Genomic DNA, 13,198 nt, shown 5'->3' on the forward strand with positions numbered 1-13,198 from the left:
AAAAGGACTTCTTTAGGATCCTGTTCATGCTCTGGCAGTAGCATTGTTTGTAGTACATACAGACTGGAAAAAATTGAGAAAGCTGATTCCCTCAAAAGACTGAGAAAAGCCTAAAAGTATTTATTGCAGTCCCAAAAACCAAAGGCATGGCTTTTCTTGTGAAGTGGCTTCTATTTGGGATAGGAGTGATTTGGGAAGGGATCTGTATTATGAATAGAACTTGAGCAGGTGTATTTGAACATAACGACTTCTGTTGGACAGAGAAAATTAAATGGATGTGATTTGCTCCTAAATAGGCCAGAGAGAGTGGCCTGTGCATACATTCCACAGAAGATTCCACTTTGTATTCTGCTTCCAAAAGAGCAGCAGTGCTGATCATAGAGTCATGGAGTCACTGAGGTTGGAAAAGGCCTCCAGGGTGTTCCTTGTTCTGGAAGTTCACCCGTTAAACTGGGCTGGCCCAGCCCACCACTGAACCACGCCCCAGGTGCCGTGTCTCCATGGCTGCAAACACTTCCAGGGATGGTGACTCCACCACTTCCCTGGGCAGCCTGTTCCAATGCCTGACCACCCTTCAGGTGAAGAAATCTTTCCTAATATCCAACCTAAACCTCCCCCAGAGCAACCTGAGGCCGTTTCCCCTTGTCCTATCAATGTCTCCTTATTCAGACTTGGTTTGTATGGGAATGTCCACTCCTTGCCATTGGGTGGCCCCCATCTCTTTATGAACTTAGAAATATTTATTTTGTTTTTTTCTTCCTACTTCTATACTGTAACTAGATCTGGGGCACCCCAAGAGTCTTGTGTTTTCTGATCAATTGGCTGATTGATTTTTTCCCTTTCTCTTCTCCTACTCCATTGCTTAGGGGTGAAACCCCCACTTTTGTGCAGAGGTGCACCAGGTGTTTTTCAGCATGTTTAGAAATTTTCTTCCATGTAAGTAGGGCACTAAACAGAGACAGGAGATAAAGAAGACTTTGAATTCTAATACTGCCAGGAGCATGCCTGTGTGTGCATAAGTGAGCCTCTTTCCCACTCTGAACCACTCTGAATCTATTTTCCCAACTGCAAACCAGCTTTATAATACACATTTTATTTATTTTCACCATAAGCTTGCAGTCCAGAACATATATGTGGTGTAGTCACATATAATACCTCATACAGGGGAGTATATGTGAATATAATACCTGGACTTGTGTATATTGAAATGAGAATCATGATAATAGAGGGTTTCCAGCTATATGTACATTTAGGTTTATTTTTCTTTTTTTCTTCCTCTTGCTTTTTTACATTTTTATCTTTTTTTTTTTTTTTTTTTTACCTTCATATTGTTTTCTTTTGAAGGTGAGGGGCTAGAAGAGGAGAACAAAATCATTAACAACATAGTGATTGGACTTTCTGTAAGTGATGGTTTATCCAATATTGAAACACTGTCACCAGCAGGGATCTACATCAGGGCTCCTGCCAGCCACATCAGGGTAAGTTCTGGTATAAGACATAACATTTCCTTTCTAATCAAAGGTATCAGAAAGACACAGAGCTTCATTTATCTGGGAAACAAAAAACACAGTATTTGTTTCTTGGCTGAGCTGTCAGAACCTATGCTTGTGATGGGATATTGAAACAAGTGCATATTACAAAATAAATTATGTTCCTGGGTAAATTTATTACTGGGAATTTTGCTGTGTTCGAGTGGAATGGAATATTACAGTGAGATAATTCATCCTGAGGTACTTTAAAAATTTGTTTTATTTTGTAATGCTCACAGATTCAGAAAAAATTGAAAAAGTTTAGTCGCAGTTTCTCTAGAATTTCTGCCATTATTAAAAAAAAACCCTCAATTTTAATGGACTGACTACAGAAACACTAAAATTCAGCAGCATCAATTACACTTCTGTCTGGATTTAAAACCACATTGAACATACAGCTAAAGATTTGCATTCCAGGGTGAGAAAGAGAATGTGTTTCCTGTCCTATGAAAATGACATTGATTTTGAAAGAAACAAAGCTTCCCTATTCTAAATAGCAATAAAACATCAGGTTTTTAAAGAGCTAATAGCTTAACAGCCACACATCACAAAGCTGAGCTCAGAAAAAAATACTTTTATTCACTAATTCTCTGATGCTTTCTCTTAGTTCTCTTTTTTGGTCTTACATTTCAGAATAAAGAGTCACATTCATGTGTTTCGTGGAAAAATGATTTTCATCAACTTCAAACCACTTTTCCTTCCCAACTATTTTAAGGAATTACATTGAAACTGACCTTTCTTAAGACACTTTCAGTAGTGAAAAATGCATATTTTCATTTAAAAAATAATCCTAACCTGTTCAATTGTTAACCTCCAGTAACCAAACCAATTACTGTTTGTGAAGACCTAATCACCCCCGGGGCTTCTGCTCCGTGAGGAAAGATTTGCACCTGAATTTGAAGGTGAAAAAGAGACCAACGCATTTCCTATGTTTTTATGAAGACAGGACCACCAAGGAAGGAGGAGAGAATTTTTCTGCAATTCCCTAGAGGCCATATTTATCGTTTTTAAGGCCATCAAATGCGGTTTAAAAATACAGCAACTAGGCAGGATCATGAGAATTTCAGCTGCACTAAACACAGAGTTTTGTACTGTCATGCACTGACTTACCCTGGAGCTGCTGACTCCATTGCCAGTGGCTCAGCTTTTGAAAAGGTTTGCTGCAATTACCTCCACGGGTTCCTGGGAGCTGGCTGTGCTGGCTTTTCAGCACATTTATTTATCCCTCTCTGCTCACGTGAGTTTACAGATATAAAGCTACAGCTGTGGCTGTGTACCCCAAAATCAGGGGGTCTTTCTGCTCTCCGGAGATGTGCTGCTCCAGGCAGGGTAGCAGATGGCCCTCAGATGGTTGCTGATAACCATCATCATCTTGAGAACTGAAATATTTGAGGTGTTGCAGCAGCAAAAGGAAAACTCGGAGAAGTTGACCAGCTTAAAACTGTTATTAACTGCACTTACTGTACAACAGGACCAAACAGGACCTCTTTGCTCAGGAAGAGAGCAAAGCACAGGGATATTGAGAGAAAAAAAATCACATTTCTCCCAAGCAAAAGAACTGTGGACTTTTTCTTAGTGCAATAATAATCACTAAATTCCAGGGGTGCTGGTCCAGCACCAGCATTATGATGTTGTAGTCTTAGCACATTTTCGCTCATGACAATTCTCAGGTCAAATGACTCAAGCTTTTTAGGTATTTATAATCCTAGTTTATTGGGAAAGCTTGAAGAATGTATTAGGAAAGGCTCATCTTCCACCTGCCTGGTTCCTAGGCCAGAACAGGTAATAGAAATTTTCCCAGTTTAGAATTTTATTTTAGGTGTCTGTCAGTATTTTTGTTTATTGGTTTTAATTTAATTTTATTATTTTATTTTATTTTATTTTATTTTATTTTATTTTATTTTATTTTATTTTATTTTATTTTATTTTATTATTTTATTATATTATATTTTATTATATTTTATTATATTTTATTATATTTTATTATATTTTATTTTTATTTTCAGATTTCCATCTTTTGATTGCTGGTTTTAAATTTATTTGCTGCAATCTTTAAGGCAGGGGCTGCAGAGAGCTCTGGGTCCAAACTGTGTAATATCTTCTGTGCATGATGGCTTAAGCCTTTCCACAGTGAGACCTGCAATAATATTTTCATTAACTACTCAATTTACTTGGGAGCCTAAATTTGCATTGGTGGCTGAAGAGCTTAAATTTCCTTGAAATTCAGTGGTGGCCTAAACGGTGTGGAAATTGGGACAGAGCAGTCACTCAAACCTACAAAGGTTTGAGCCTACAAAGACATTTGGAGACCCAGTTCCCACCGATTTCTATTTGACTTAAGCTCTTAAGTGCACTTAAGTGCTCTTAAGTGAATCAGGCTGTTAGATGAAATTTTATACTTGGACAGTATGAGTGCAAACTGATTATTACAAGGTTAGTACAATTTTTTTTTAAACACAGTGTGTAAGCCCAGGTTATCACTTTTTACAGTCACAGACAATCTCATTAGCAGGCTGGTTTCTTGCCTTTTAAGTGTTATCAGTGCAAGGAACAGAAGATGCTCCTCTGTGATACTGGCTTTTTTCTCACTGAAACATCCACCCCCTGTCCTTGGTTTTCTTTATGCATGCAGGAGAAATACTTTAAAAAGTAGGTTTTTATCTTTTTTCCCTTGGCTCTCTCAGGGCCTAGTGAGTTTCGGCCTTTTTGTTGTTCCAATCCATAAACATTCAATGGCCTGAAATCCCAGAGCCAGCAGTGCTCGTGCATAGCAACATATGGACTGGGTTTAAGAAATCCAGCAAGAACCTCCCTTTCCTTTCTTGCCGTGGTGTTGAGGACTGGGAAACAGCTCTGCTGAATGAGCAGGGTGGAGCTCAGCCGGTGTCTCCGTGTCACAGGGGTGACTGATGGTCACACTGCTGGTAAATGCGTTTGTTCCCTAGTGTCACCCCATCCAGCCATTCTCCACAGCGCCAAAGAGGTGGGGCTGCATCTGTTTGGAACTGTTTTCCCACCGTTTCATCCCTCCTGAGATCTTTTCCAAACCCTTTCCTGCAAATTGGGCCCACACCAAAACAGGCACCGTGTGGGTACTACTCACATCCTGCCAGATCTGAAACTGTGGGAATGGTTCTGAGAACACAGTCCAGAACTTTTATGTTGTCTTTAAGGTCAACAGTTGGAGTGCCACCTATCTAAAGGAAATTCATGAAACATTTACACCAGCAGAGTTGTGCGGTTAAGAGACACTTAAACCGTCAGCCATTTGATTTTACTGACTCGCAGTGCATACCTCCAGGTATTTGGCATGCTCAGGGAGGTAATTTCTCTCTGGAATTTTGGTTGCACGGACATTCGTAATATACTGACTTCCACAAAGAATTGATTTCCACACAAAATTCCCTGCTTGCCTAAAACCCCTGCCCTCCAGCCACGAGCTGGCTGAATAAATATGCAGGGTTTTTTTTTCCTTATGAATCATCTGTAGAACGCACGGTTGGAGTCGCAAGTAAAATATCCTGGAAATGATGTGACCGGACTGCAGAAGTGTTTTGTTAAAGAAAAAGGGTCTGAAAGTGGCTGCACTTTCAGAAAAAGCAGCAGTTTTACCAGGGGATAGAGAAAGCAGAGCTTTGGGTCTCGGTACTTTATTCCTTGACAGATGTCAGAGATCAGGACTGCAGGGAGCACACTTGGATGGGTCAGAAGAAAGTAATTGGTATATGGAGGGTTTCACCTCGAGGTCACCAGGCTCAGCTTTGATTTGGACCATCAGGGACCAAAAAGTCATTAGTATTTTAACACTGTCCAGTGACCTATGAATGGGAGTGATGGCGTCAGACCTGATCTTAGAGAACAAGCCCTCCTTAGAGCTGCAAGAAAGGTCAGCTTAGACCCCCCTTAGAGAGCCACATACCTCCAGAGAGCAATTAATTTTGTCTAAGGACAGACCAAAAGCATTGCCTTCTGCACATGCCTATGTCTTATTTTTTTTCCCTAGAAAGGGAGCTAAACTCTACCAGCCTGGACTTCAAATTTTCACACACCTAAGGCAGGTGAGAGGGATCATGCACAGATGCACACATGGAGACGTTGCTATATGGACACAGCCCAAACACAACAAGGCTTGGCTGCTCTCCAAATTAAGCTGGCAAGAGCAGGTTTTTTGTCCTTGAGTAGAAAAGTTCAGAACAAACTGAATACAGCTCATACAACCCACTCAATGAAGACTCTTTAAGTACCAAACTCCTGATTTTAAGACAAATTTTAATCTTATGTCCACTTATTTTTACCTCTTACAACACAAATAATGGAACTCAAGTGCAGAATTTAAGATGCAAATTCTTTAAGTGATATTAAATGATAATGACTTACAGCACATCTTCCTATGGTTATTCATCCTGTAAAAAATTATCCAAACCACATAATTTACTGCAGGTGTGAGGAAGTTTAATTGTTCAGTCATATCCTGAAGATGTTATTCTTTGCTTTCTCTTGATTTTTAGGAGTCTCACTTTTTCAATGCAAATATATCCCATATTTCCTTATCCTGTGTTTGCTTTGGGAGATAAGACAAATATTCAGACTGAGAAGAAAATCAATAAACTTGATTAGTTTGTAATTTACCTTTGTGATTAGTCTGTGATTTACTTTTCCTTCCTGACATTTTCTTATGTAGAAAGGAGTTATAGATGTAAGTTTCCAACACATTTTTTTCTTACCTACTTCTTGAAGAGTTGTGACAACACCATTTTTCTGACACTTGTCTCTATTGCTTGGCCACTCCTCCTTGTCTGGTTTATAAACAAATATTTTTACAACTGGCCCAAGGTCAAAGTGAAAACAGAACAAGACTGGAGACACAGAAAGGGGGCACCAGTCTCCACCACCCAGTTTACCAGAATTTGAATGGACTTCAGCTGGGATTTTAATTTGCGTGTTTCTTAAATTGATTTTAATTTCCAGAAATCTGTGGTAATATTATTTTCATAGTCACATATTCCTCTCTGCAGGGTAACACAGTGTGTGGTGCTGGGTATGGCTATTTCTTTCATCTCTCCCCTGAGGGACCATCCCAAGTGCCTCTCGTGTCCTTCAGAGAGAACACAGCTCACTCCTGCACAAGGTACTTGGGGGGTTTGGTTAAAGAGATTTTCATTCAGTGAATGGTTGTGCCATCTGTAATTGCAGTGGTGGGCAGAAAAGGCCTAGACCCTCTTTTCAGTACTTTTCCCCCCAGTTTTGCACCCTTTCAGGTCCTCCTCTCTCTCAAGCAGAGTTGTTTGGAGCAGGGCGGGATCGGTGTGGGAGGTGTCCCTGCCCATGGCAGGGTGATGGAACGAGATGACCTCTAACATCCCTTCCAACCCTCCATGATTCCATGGTTCTGTGACATTTCATGCAACTGTTGTTCCTTTAGCATCCAGGAACAGCTACTGACAAAAGTTTTAACCAGTACCTCCCTAAAACAGAAAGAGTATTAAAAAAAATGACATTGTAGTGAAAATCAGCTGATAAGGCGACCTGAATTTTGAGCTAATCTGGATATTAATCTCTGGATTTTAAATCTCTGAGAAGGTCAAACCAAGTGCTGCATTCAGGAATGCATACATTTGGGCTGTAATTCAAGTTAGCCGAATCCAAGATAAAGAAAAACCTTATCTGTCCAGATTCATGTCAGGCTTATCTGAAGGTGATGCTGGCTGAAAACTCATGAGCATGGGAGGGTGTTTTGTAGTGAGAACTTCTCAGTTCACACTCCTTTTTAACTCTGATAGGTCTAACACTGAAAACTTTTGACTTTGGTCTCAAGAAATAAATTCTCCTGCAGACAGCTGTTACGGATTTAAGATTTTAGATATCAAAATGATGAACAGAAAAAATCTGCTCATCAGTACATGCACTGTAAAGGAACAGGCTCCAAGGCTTTCTCTCCTAAACAGGTATGGGTTGCTGGTGTACCCAGAGTATTTGCCAGACAGTCGTGTTCAGCTCAACAACTTCACAGCCTGGAGCTGCCAGGGGGGAGCACAGGTAGGTTTGTCCCCACTGCCTTCTGTGATGCTCAGGATCTTTCTGACTATCTCACCTCCACACTGACTAAAAGCTCTCGTGCCTGGATGTCCATGTCCCTCACCTGGAGGCTCGTGTTCTAATGAAAGAGCCAGAAACTTGATTTGTGTGAATTCTTTTTGCTGCAGAATCCGTGCTATTTTCACCAGCTGGTGTTCTCTGTAATTGTCTAGCATCTGTTTGCCCCTGTAATCATGGAATTTTAGAGTGGTTTGGATTGGAAGGGACCTTAAAAACCATCTCACTGCAATCTGCCTGCAATGAACAGGGACACCTTCCACTTATTCATGTCGCCAAATAAAAAAATCCTCCAAGCTGATCAGAGCTGTTCATGAGGATTGTGATAGGTGGGTACGTTACCTTTATAGAAATGATGGCTTCCATGGGATCATTTTGTTAATTCCTCTTAAAATTTGCCACTTTTTATTGATTTGAATTTGTCTAGCTTTGTTCTCCAGATAGTATGTCTCACTATTATTTAATCTGATTTTAAAAACCCACACTACCTTTTATTATGTCATACTTTTTTCCCATGCTCACAGTTTGGAGCCTGTGATCCTATTAATTCATGTCTGCTGACCTGAACAGTCTGTATGTGTTTCTCTGCAAGGTTTTATAGCCTCACCCATCCCTATGACTCTTTCTCTGCAGGTGTCCAATTTTTCAGTGTGATTTTTCAGGCTGATGCGTTCCCTTTCTGGAAAAGGTTATTTGTGTGCAAAGAAATAAAACAAAATGTTGATTTGCAGGTTTATTGTTGTTTATTTTCTCTGCATAACTTGTAATTTCTGTGTGTGGCTGACTTAGAATACACAAATAATTAAGTTTATTCTGCTTCTTTCCATGGGTTCCTTTTAGAAACCATCTTCTTTCTTTTAGGTGCCCCATTCTGGAGGTGTTCAAGGCCAGGTTGGATGGGGCTCAGAGCAACCTGGGATAGTGGAAGGTGCCAGTGCCCATGGCAGGGTTTGGAATGAGATGGTCTTTAAGGTTTCTTCTAAGCTAAGCCATTCTATTCTTTGATGATGATATCTGTTATTATTATTTTATTTTCCTTTTATGTAGATTTTCCGTAGCAGGAACCTCGAACTCTGGCATTTCTGGATTTCTACTTGCGAGGACTTTGGCATTGAGGTTGTGGAAAGCCTGGGAAATGTCTCTGTGTCTGACAGTGTTTTAAATGGACACCTTGGGCAAAAGGTAAGAACTGCAGGGAATATTTCAGTGTCTCTTAAGTCTCACAGCAACATTTCAATAGGAATTTGGAGAAACAAGAAAGCAGCCTGGAGAACAGCTCCTGCTCCATGGCAGCTTGGGAAAAGCTTAGATTTTAAATAGTTTGTAAGGGAATGCCCTCAAGTTGCACCAGTGGAGGTTTAGACTGGATTTTGGGGGAAATACCTTCACTGAAAGGTTTTCAGGTGTTGGCACAGACTGCCTAGGGCAATAGTGGAATCACTTGCAGGGTTTTAAAAACCATGTAAGTGTTGGCACTTTGGGACGTTAAGTGTTGGTTTTGGCAGTGCTGGGTTGAAGATTGGACTCCATGGTCTTAGAGGGCTTTTCCAACCAAAACAGTTCTATTGCTCCATGTTTTGTTTTTTTTCTTATCTTTTCCAAACATCTTTTAATTTCATCATGGAAGATTTTAAGATTTATTTTTTTAAAAACAAATTTGAAAACAAGAACTCTGTTTTTTTCTATTTTCATTTGAAACTACTGCAAGATTTCACACCATAAGGCATAATCCCGTATATTCTTTCTTAAACATTCAAAGGTGAAAGCAAAATAACAAACACAAAAAGCTGAAGGATCTTAGCAAGACAAGTACAAATTTTTTTCTCCACTCATTTTTTTGTTTTTTCAGGATTGACATGGTCTCAGAAAAATCTTGGAATTTCACCAGACCTGACTTTTGGAGAGAAATAGTAATTTTTCTTTAATCAAGTTTTTCTAACACGAATTCTTATACACCTTTTGCATTTAACACCATTTAACCATGCACGAGTGGGTTTAGTTTAGTGATTTGAGAATGCTGAGGAGGAGCACCAGCTTTGGTTTCTGTCCTTGTTAACACTTTGGTTTCCTCTGCTCTCTCTCAGCATCATGGGTCCACCTGGAGCACAGAGCCTTACTTTTTTTACTTGAGAATGAAAAATACTGACAAAATGTAATTTTATTTATGCAGTAAATATGTTCTTCTTCCACTATTTCTTTAGGCAGCTGGACGAAGTCCTTTGGGTGCTACCAGGTTGTTAACAGATTAATAACATGGATAACAATGGAATTTTAGTTACAACTCGCCACAGCTGCTTGTTCATGATTTTGAGGTCTTTTTTTTTCCCCCCTGCTCAGTTTTCTATTGTTGTTTATTAAATTAATTTTCTCTCTGACTGGCAGAAAAAAAAAAGTATTTAAAATGAGTTTTCTTTACAAGCTCGCAGAAAGAAACCTCCTTAGCAGGTCTGTTCTAAGTAGATAGTTCAGATAAAATCCTGGCTTCGCCTGTCCAACCTTGAGGTGATGTCCCAGTGAATTTCTGACACCAAGGGGTGGATTTCTTTGTTTTTGCTTTGCAGGATCCATGGAAGGACTGCAATGTTGTACTTGCTAAGAGATTTAGAGGCACTCACGCTGTGCCTTGTTTCTTGCAGTACCTCAGGGGGGTGATTATCTTTGATTATCTCACGATAAGAGCCTCCTTGTCATAATTTACATCTTAATGTATGTAATTCTCCCTTTAATAATGATGCCTCTTTAATATCAATTAAAACTTTATCACATTAATTTAATGGGAACTTTGGATATTCCTCTCTTTTATCCCTTCCACTTTTTGGGGAAAAAAGTGATTTTAAAATAAGATTGTTTTCTGGAAATATCAGGGTATTGCAAAGTTGGGGCTTTGACCCATTGAAAAGTTACTAACAGGGCTAAATCCAGGACCTGTGAAAGCCAAGTGAAAGATTTTTTTTAACTTCCTAGACATTCAGAAAGCCCCCTCTGTGTTCTCATTAAACAACTTGTCTTTGTGGGACCATTTAAGGAAAAGCATTTCTTCCTGGAAAAAAACAGGGGTTGTGAGACACACAGGGGATGAATTACTGTCTCACACAGTTCTATTTGTTATTTGTTAAAATAAAATTAATTAATTAAAAAAATATAGAAAGTTGGGTGGGATGGAAGAACCAAAAGTGTAAGAAAAAAAGCCAAGAGAGACTTTATGAGCAATTTGTTATCAGAAACCAGGGATTTCTGCTCAGCAGTGACTTGCAATAGGATGGCCCAAGGACCAGGACTATCACTCTTGATGTTTAGGCCTCAGAATAAAAAAGCTGATGGAACTACTGTGCCTTACAAAGACTGAAGATAGCACCTTCTCTTTGAAGTAATAATCTACTTATGAGAGTGCATTGCATTCTTTCTTTTCAATTGCAGGTGTTTTCACATAGGGTGGATTTCTTGACTGATTCTTTACTATGGCTTTTGAGATGTATTCTACAAGTATTTATTGGCCTCAGAAACAGTATCACAGACTCCTGCCAGCCCTTCTTCCTTCAGGCTGCTCACTAACTCTAACTATATCTTTATTTCCAGCCCATTTCCAAGACTGTTTGGCAGAGGGTTGTACACTTCCACTGTGTCATGGACTACAATCACCCCAAAATCCAGTTTTTCCATTGTGTTTTTCATCTCCCATGGCTTTTGCTCTTCCTTTCTGGTTCTTTCAGTTCTAATAGACTCTGAAGTCCTCTACAGCTTTTCAGAGAGCTTGGCTTAAGTGCATCTCCATCCCAAATCACACAAAATGCCTTTGAGTCAGTGCTCAGATTTTTCTTAGGACAGAAATAAGAATGGTCATTTTTGAGAGTAGGAAAATTTCCCACTTTGCTGGACAAAAGAGGTAAAGTAAAATGGGGTTGTAAAAATTCACCCACTGAGGTTTTTAGGTGGATTATTTCTCCCCAGGGAATGTAAACTTTCCTCTCCCTTCAAATTTCCCATCATAACTACACTGCAGCAACTCAAACAAAGGGCAACAAGCTGCCCATAAAAGTGATGCTATCACCTTCTTCAGGTGGGGAATTAGATGGGTGTTGTCAGAATTTGCCAAACAATATCTTACATCTGTCCTTTAAACTCCACAACTATGGGCACTCTTGCATTCCCAGCTGCTGCATCCTGGATCCTCCGTTTCTGGAAATGTTCATGGCTGGGTTAGACAGGACTTGGAGCAACCTGGTCTTTTGGAAGATGTCCCTGCCCATGGCAAGGGGTTGGAATGAAGTGACTTTTAAGTCCCTTCCAGCCCAAACCATTCTAGGACTCTGTGATTCACATGGTGATGTTTCCTTCACCTCAGGATAGGACCTGTATGTCTGCAGGACTAAAGACTCCCAAAAGATACCAGCTCTTCATCTCCAGCACAGCTTTCAGGAACTTTGATGTGAACACTTGCACAGCGATCAGGACTTGTTCTGGCTGTTTCCGAGGGCAGGGTGAGTCTGATTTATATTTATTTCTCAGGACTCCCAAATCCCAACTTCCCCTCCCATTACAAGTTCATAGTTTCCATAGATGACCATTGATAACTCCTCTGCATAGGCTGAAATTTCAGCTTCTCCCCAGTCTTTCTGGATATCTATATCACTCAGTTGAAGACACATATTGCATTTATTTTAAGACAAATGTAGCCTGATTTTTGCAGTGGTCCTCTTTTCTCAGTGGAAACAGGTTTTATGCACTGCCTTGTTTCTCTTCATTTTGGGAGGTAAAATTTCTAGTGATGATTTCTTTAAAAGCTGTGACACAACCTCACAGAATTTCACCTTGCTGCTACCTCAGGCCAGCCTAAACCTGAGGTGAATTTGCCAAAGATAATGTGTAAACTAAGCATCCTTCTGAGCTTTGAAGAGGTACTCAAAGGCTCTTTGAAGAATGTTCCAACTGCAATTGCCTCTTGTATTGTAATAAAATATATTTATTTATAAATGAAGACTGCCCTACAATAACATAGAAGAGAAAAATATTTCAGGAGATGAGATCAAAGGACAGAAGGAATAGGAAAATCTGGCTTAGTCAGGCTAAAACTGGGAATAGGACAGTCAAATAGCAACCCATGTGCTGTATGGACACTCCTGCCAAAGCTGAATTTTTATAGTCCATGGGGCTATGATTTTCTGACATTTCTGTAAGTATTAATGTGTTCATAAACTTTAGCCTGCATGAATAATCATCTTTTTTTGTAGCTATCTGTGTTTCAGTAGTGAAAAAATCCTCCAGACTCACTTCTCAGCCAAGGGTTTATTCTGCTGGGTGCTGCACATACACAGAAGTGTCAAGTACATTTACACAATGTACTCACCTCTAAAAAATTTACCTTCAAAGAAAGGCAGACAGGATCCATACCAATCACTGTCATGCAGTTTGTAGTTTTGGCTGTGGGGCCTGTGAAGAAGAGTTTGGAGTCACTGAGGAGATGCTGGTAGGGCCAAGAGAAGCACCTGGGAACCACAGTCACAGCAGGGTACTGGGCAAGTTTGGTCTGGCCATGCACACCAATAGCTATTCCTACAACCATCTCTATTTATTTTCCT

At 39.9% G+C, this 13,198-nt stretch overlaps 1 protein-coding gene across 1 annotated transcript in view; it reads left to right on the plus strand.

The window, feature by feature from the left end:
• Positions 1-13,198, plus strand: part of PKHD1 (PKHD1 ciliary IPT domain containing fibrocystin/polyductin) — a 235,370-nt gene that overhangs the window by 108,766 nt on the left and 113,406 nt on the right. Inside the window, exons 43-47 of the mRNA XM_023924235.2 lie at positions 1,345-1,478; positions 6,545-6,657; positions 7,475-7,565; positions 8,670-8,804; positions 11,965-12,100. Of these exons, the coding sequence (XP_023780003.2) occupies positions 1,345-1,478; positions 6,545-6,657; positions 7,475-7,565; positions 8,670-8,804; positions 11,965-12,100 (609 nt within the window). The remainder of the gene's footprint in view (positions 1-1,344; positions 1,479-6,544; positions 6,658-7,474; positions 7,566-8,669; positions 8,805-11,964; positions 12,101-13,198) is intronic.

This window comes from Cyanistes caeruleus, chromosome 2, assembly GCF_971803275.1.
Source record: "Cyanistes caeruleus chromosome 2, bCyaCae1.hap1.1, whole genome shotgun sequence".
In the NCBI taxonomy this organism is placed as follows: Eukaryota; Metazoa; Chordata; class Aves; order Passeriformes; family Paridae; genus Cyanistes; species Cyanistes caeruleus.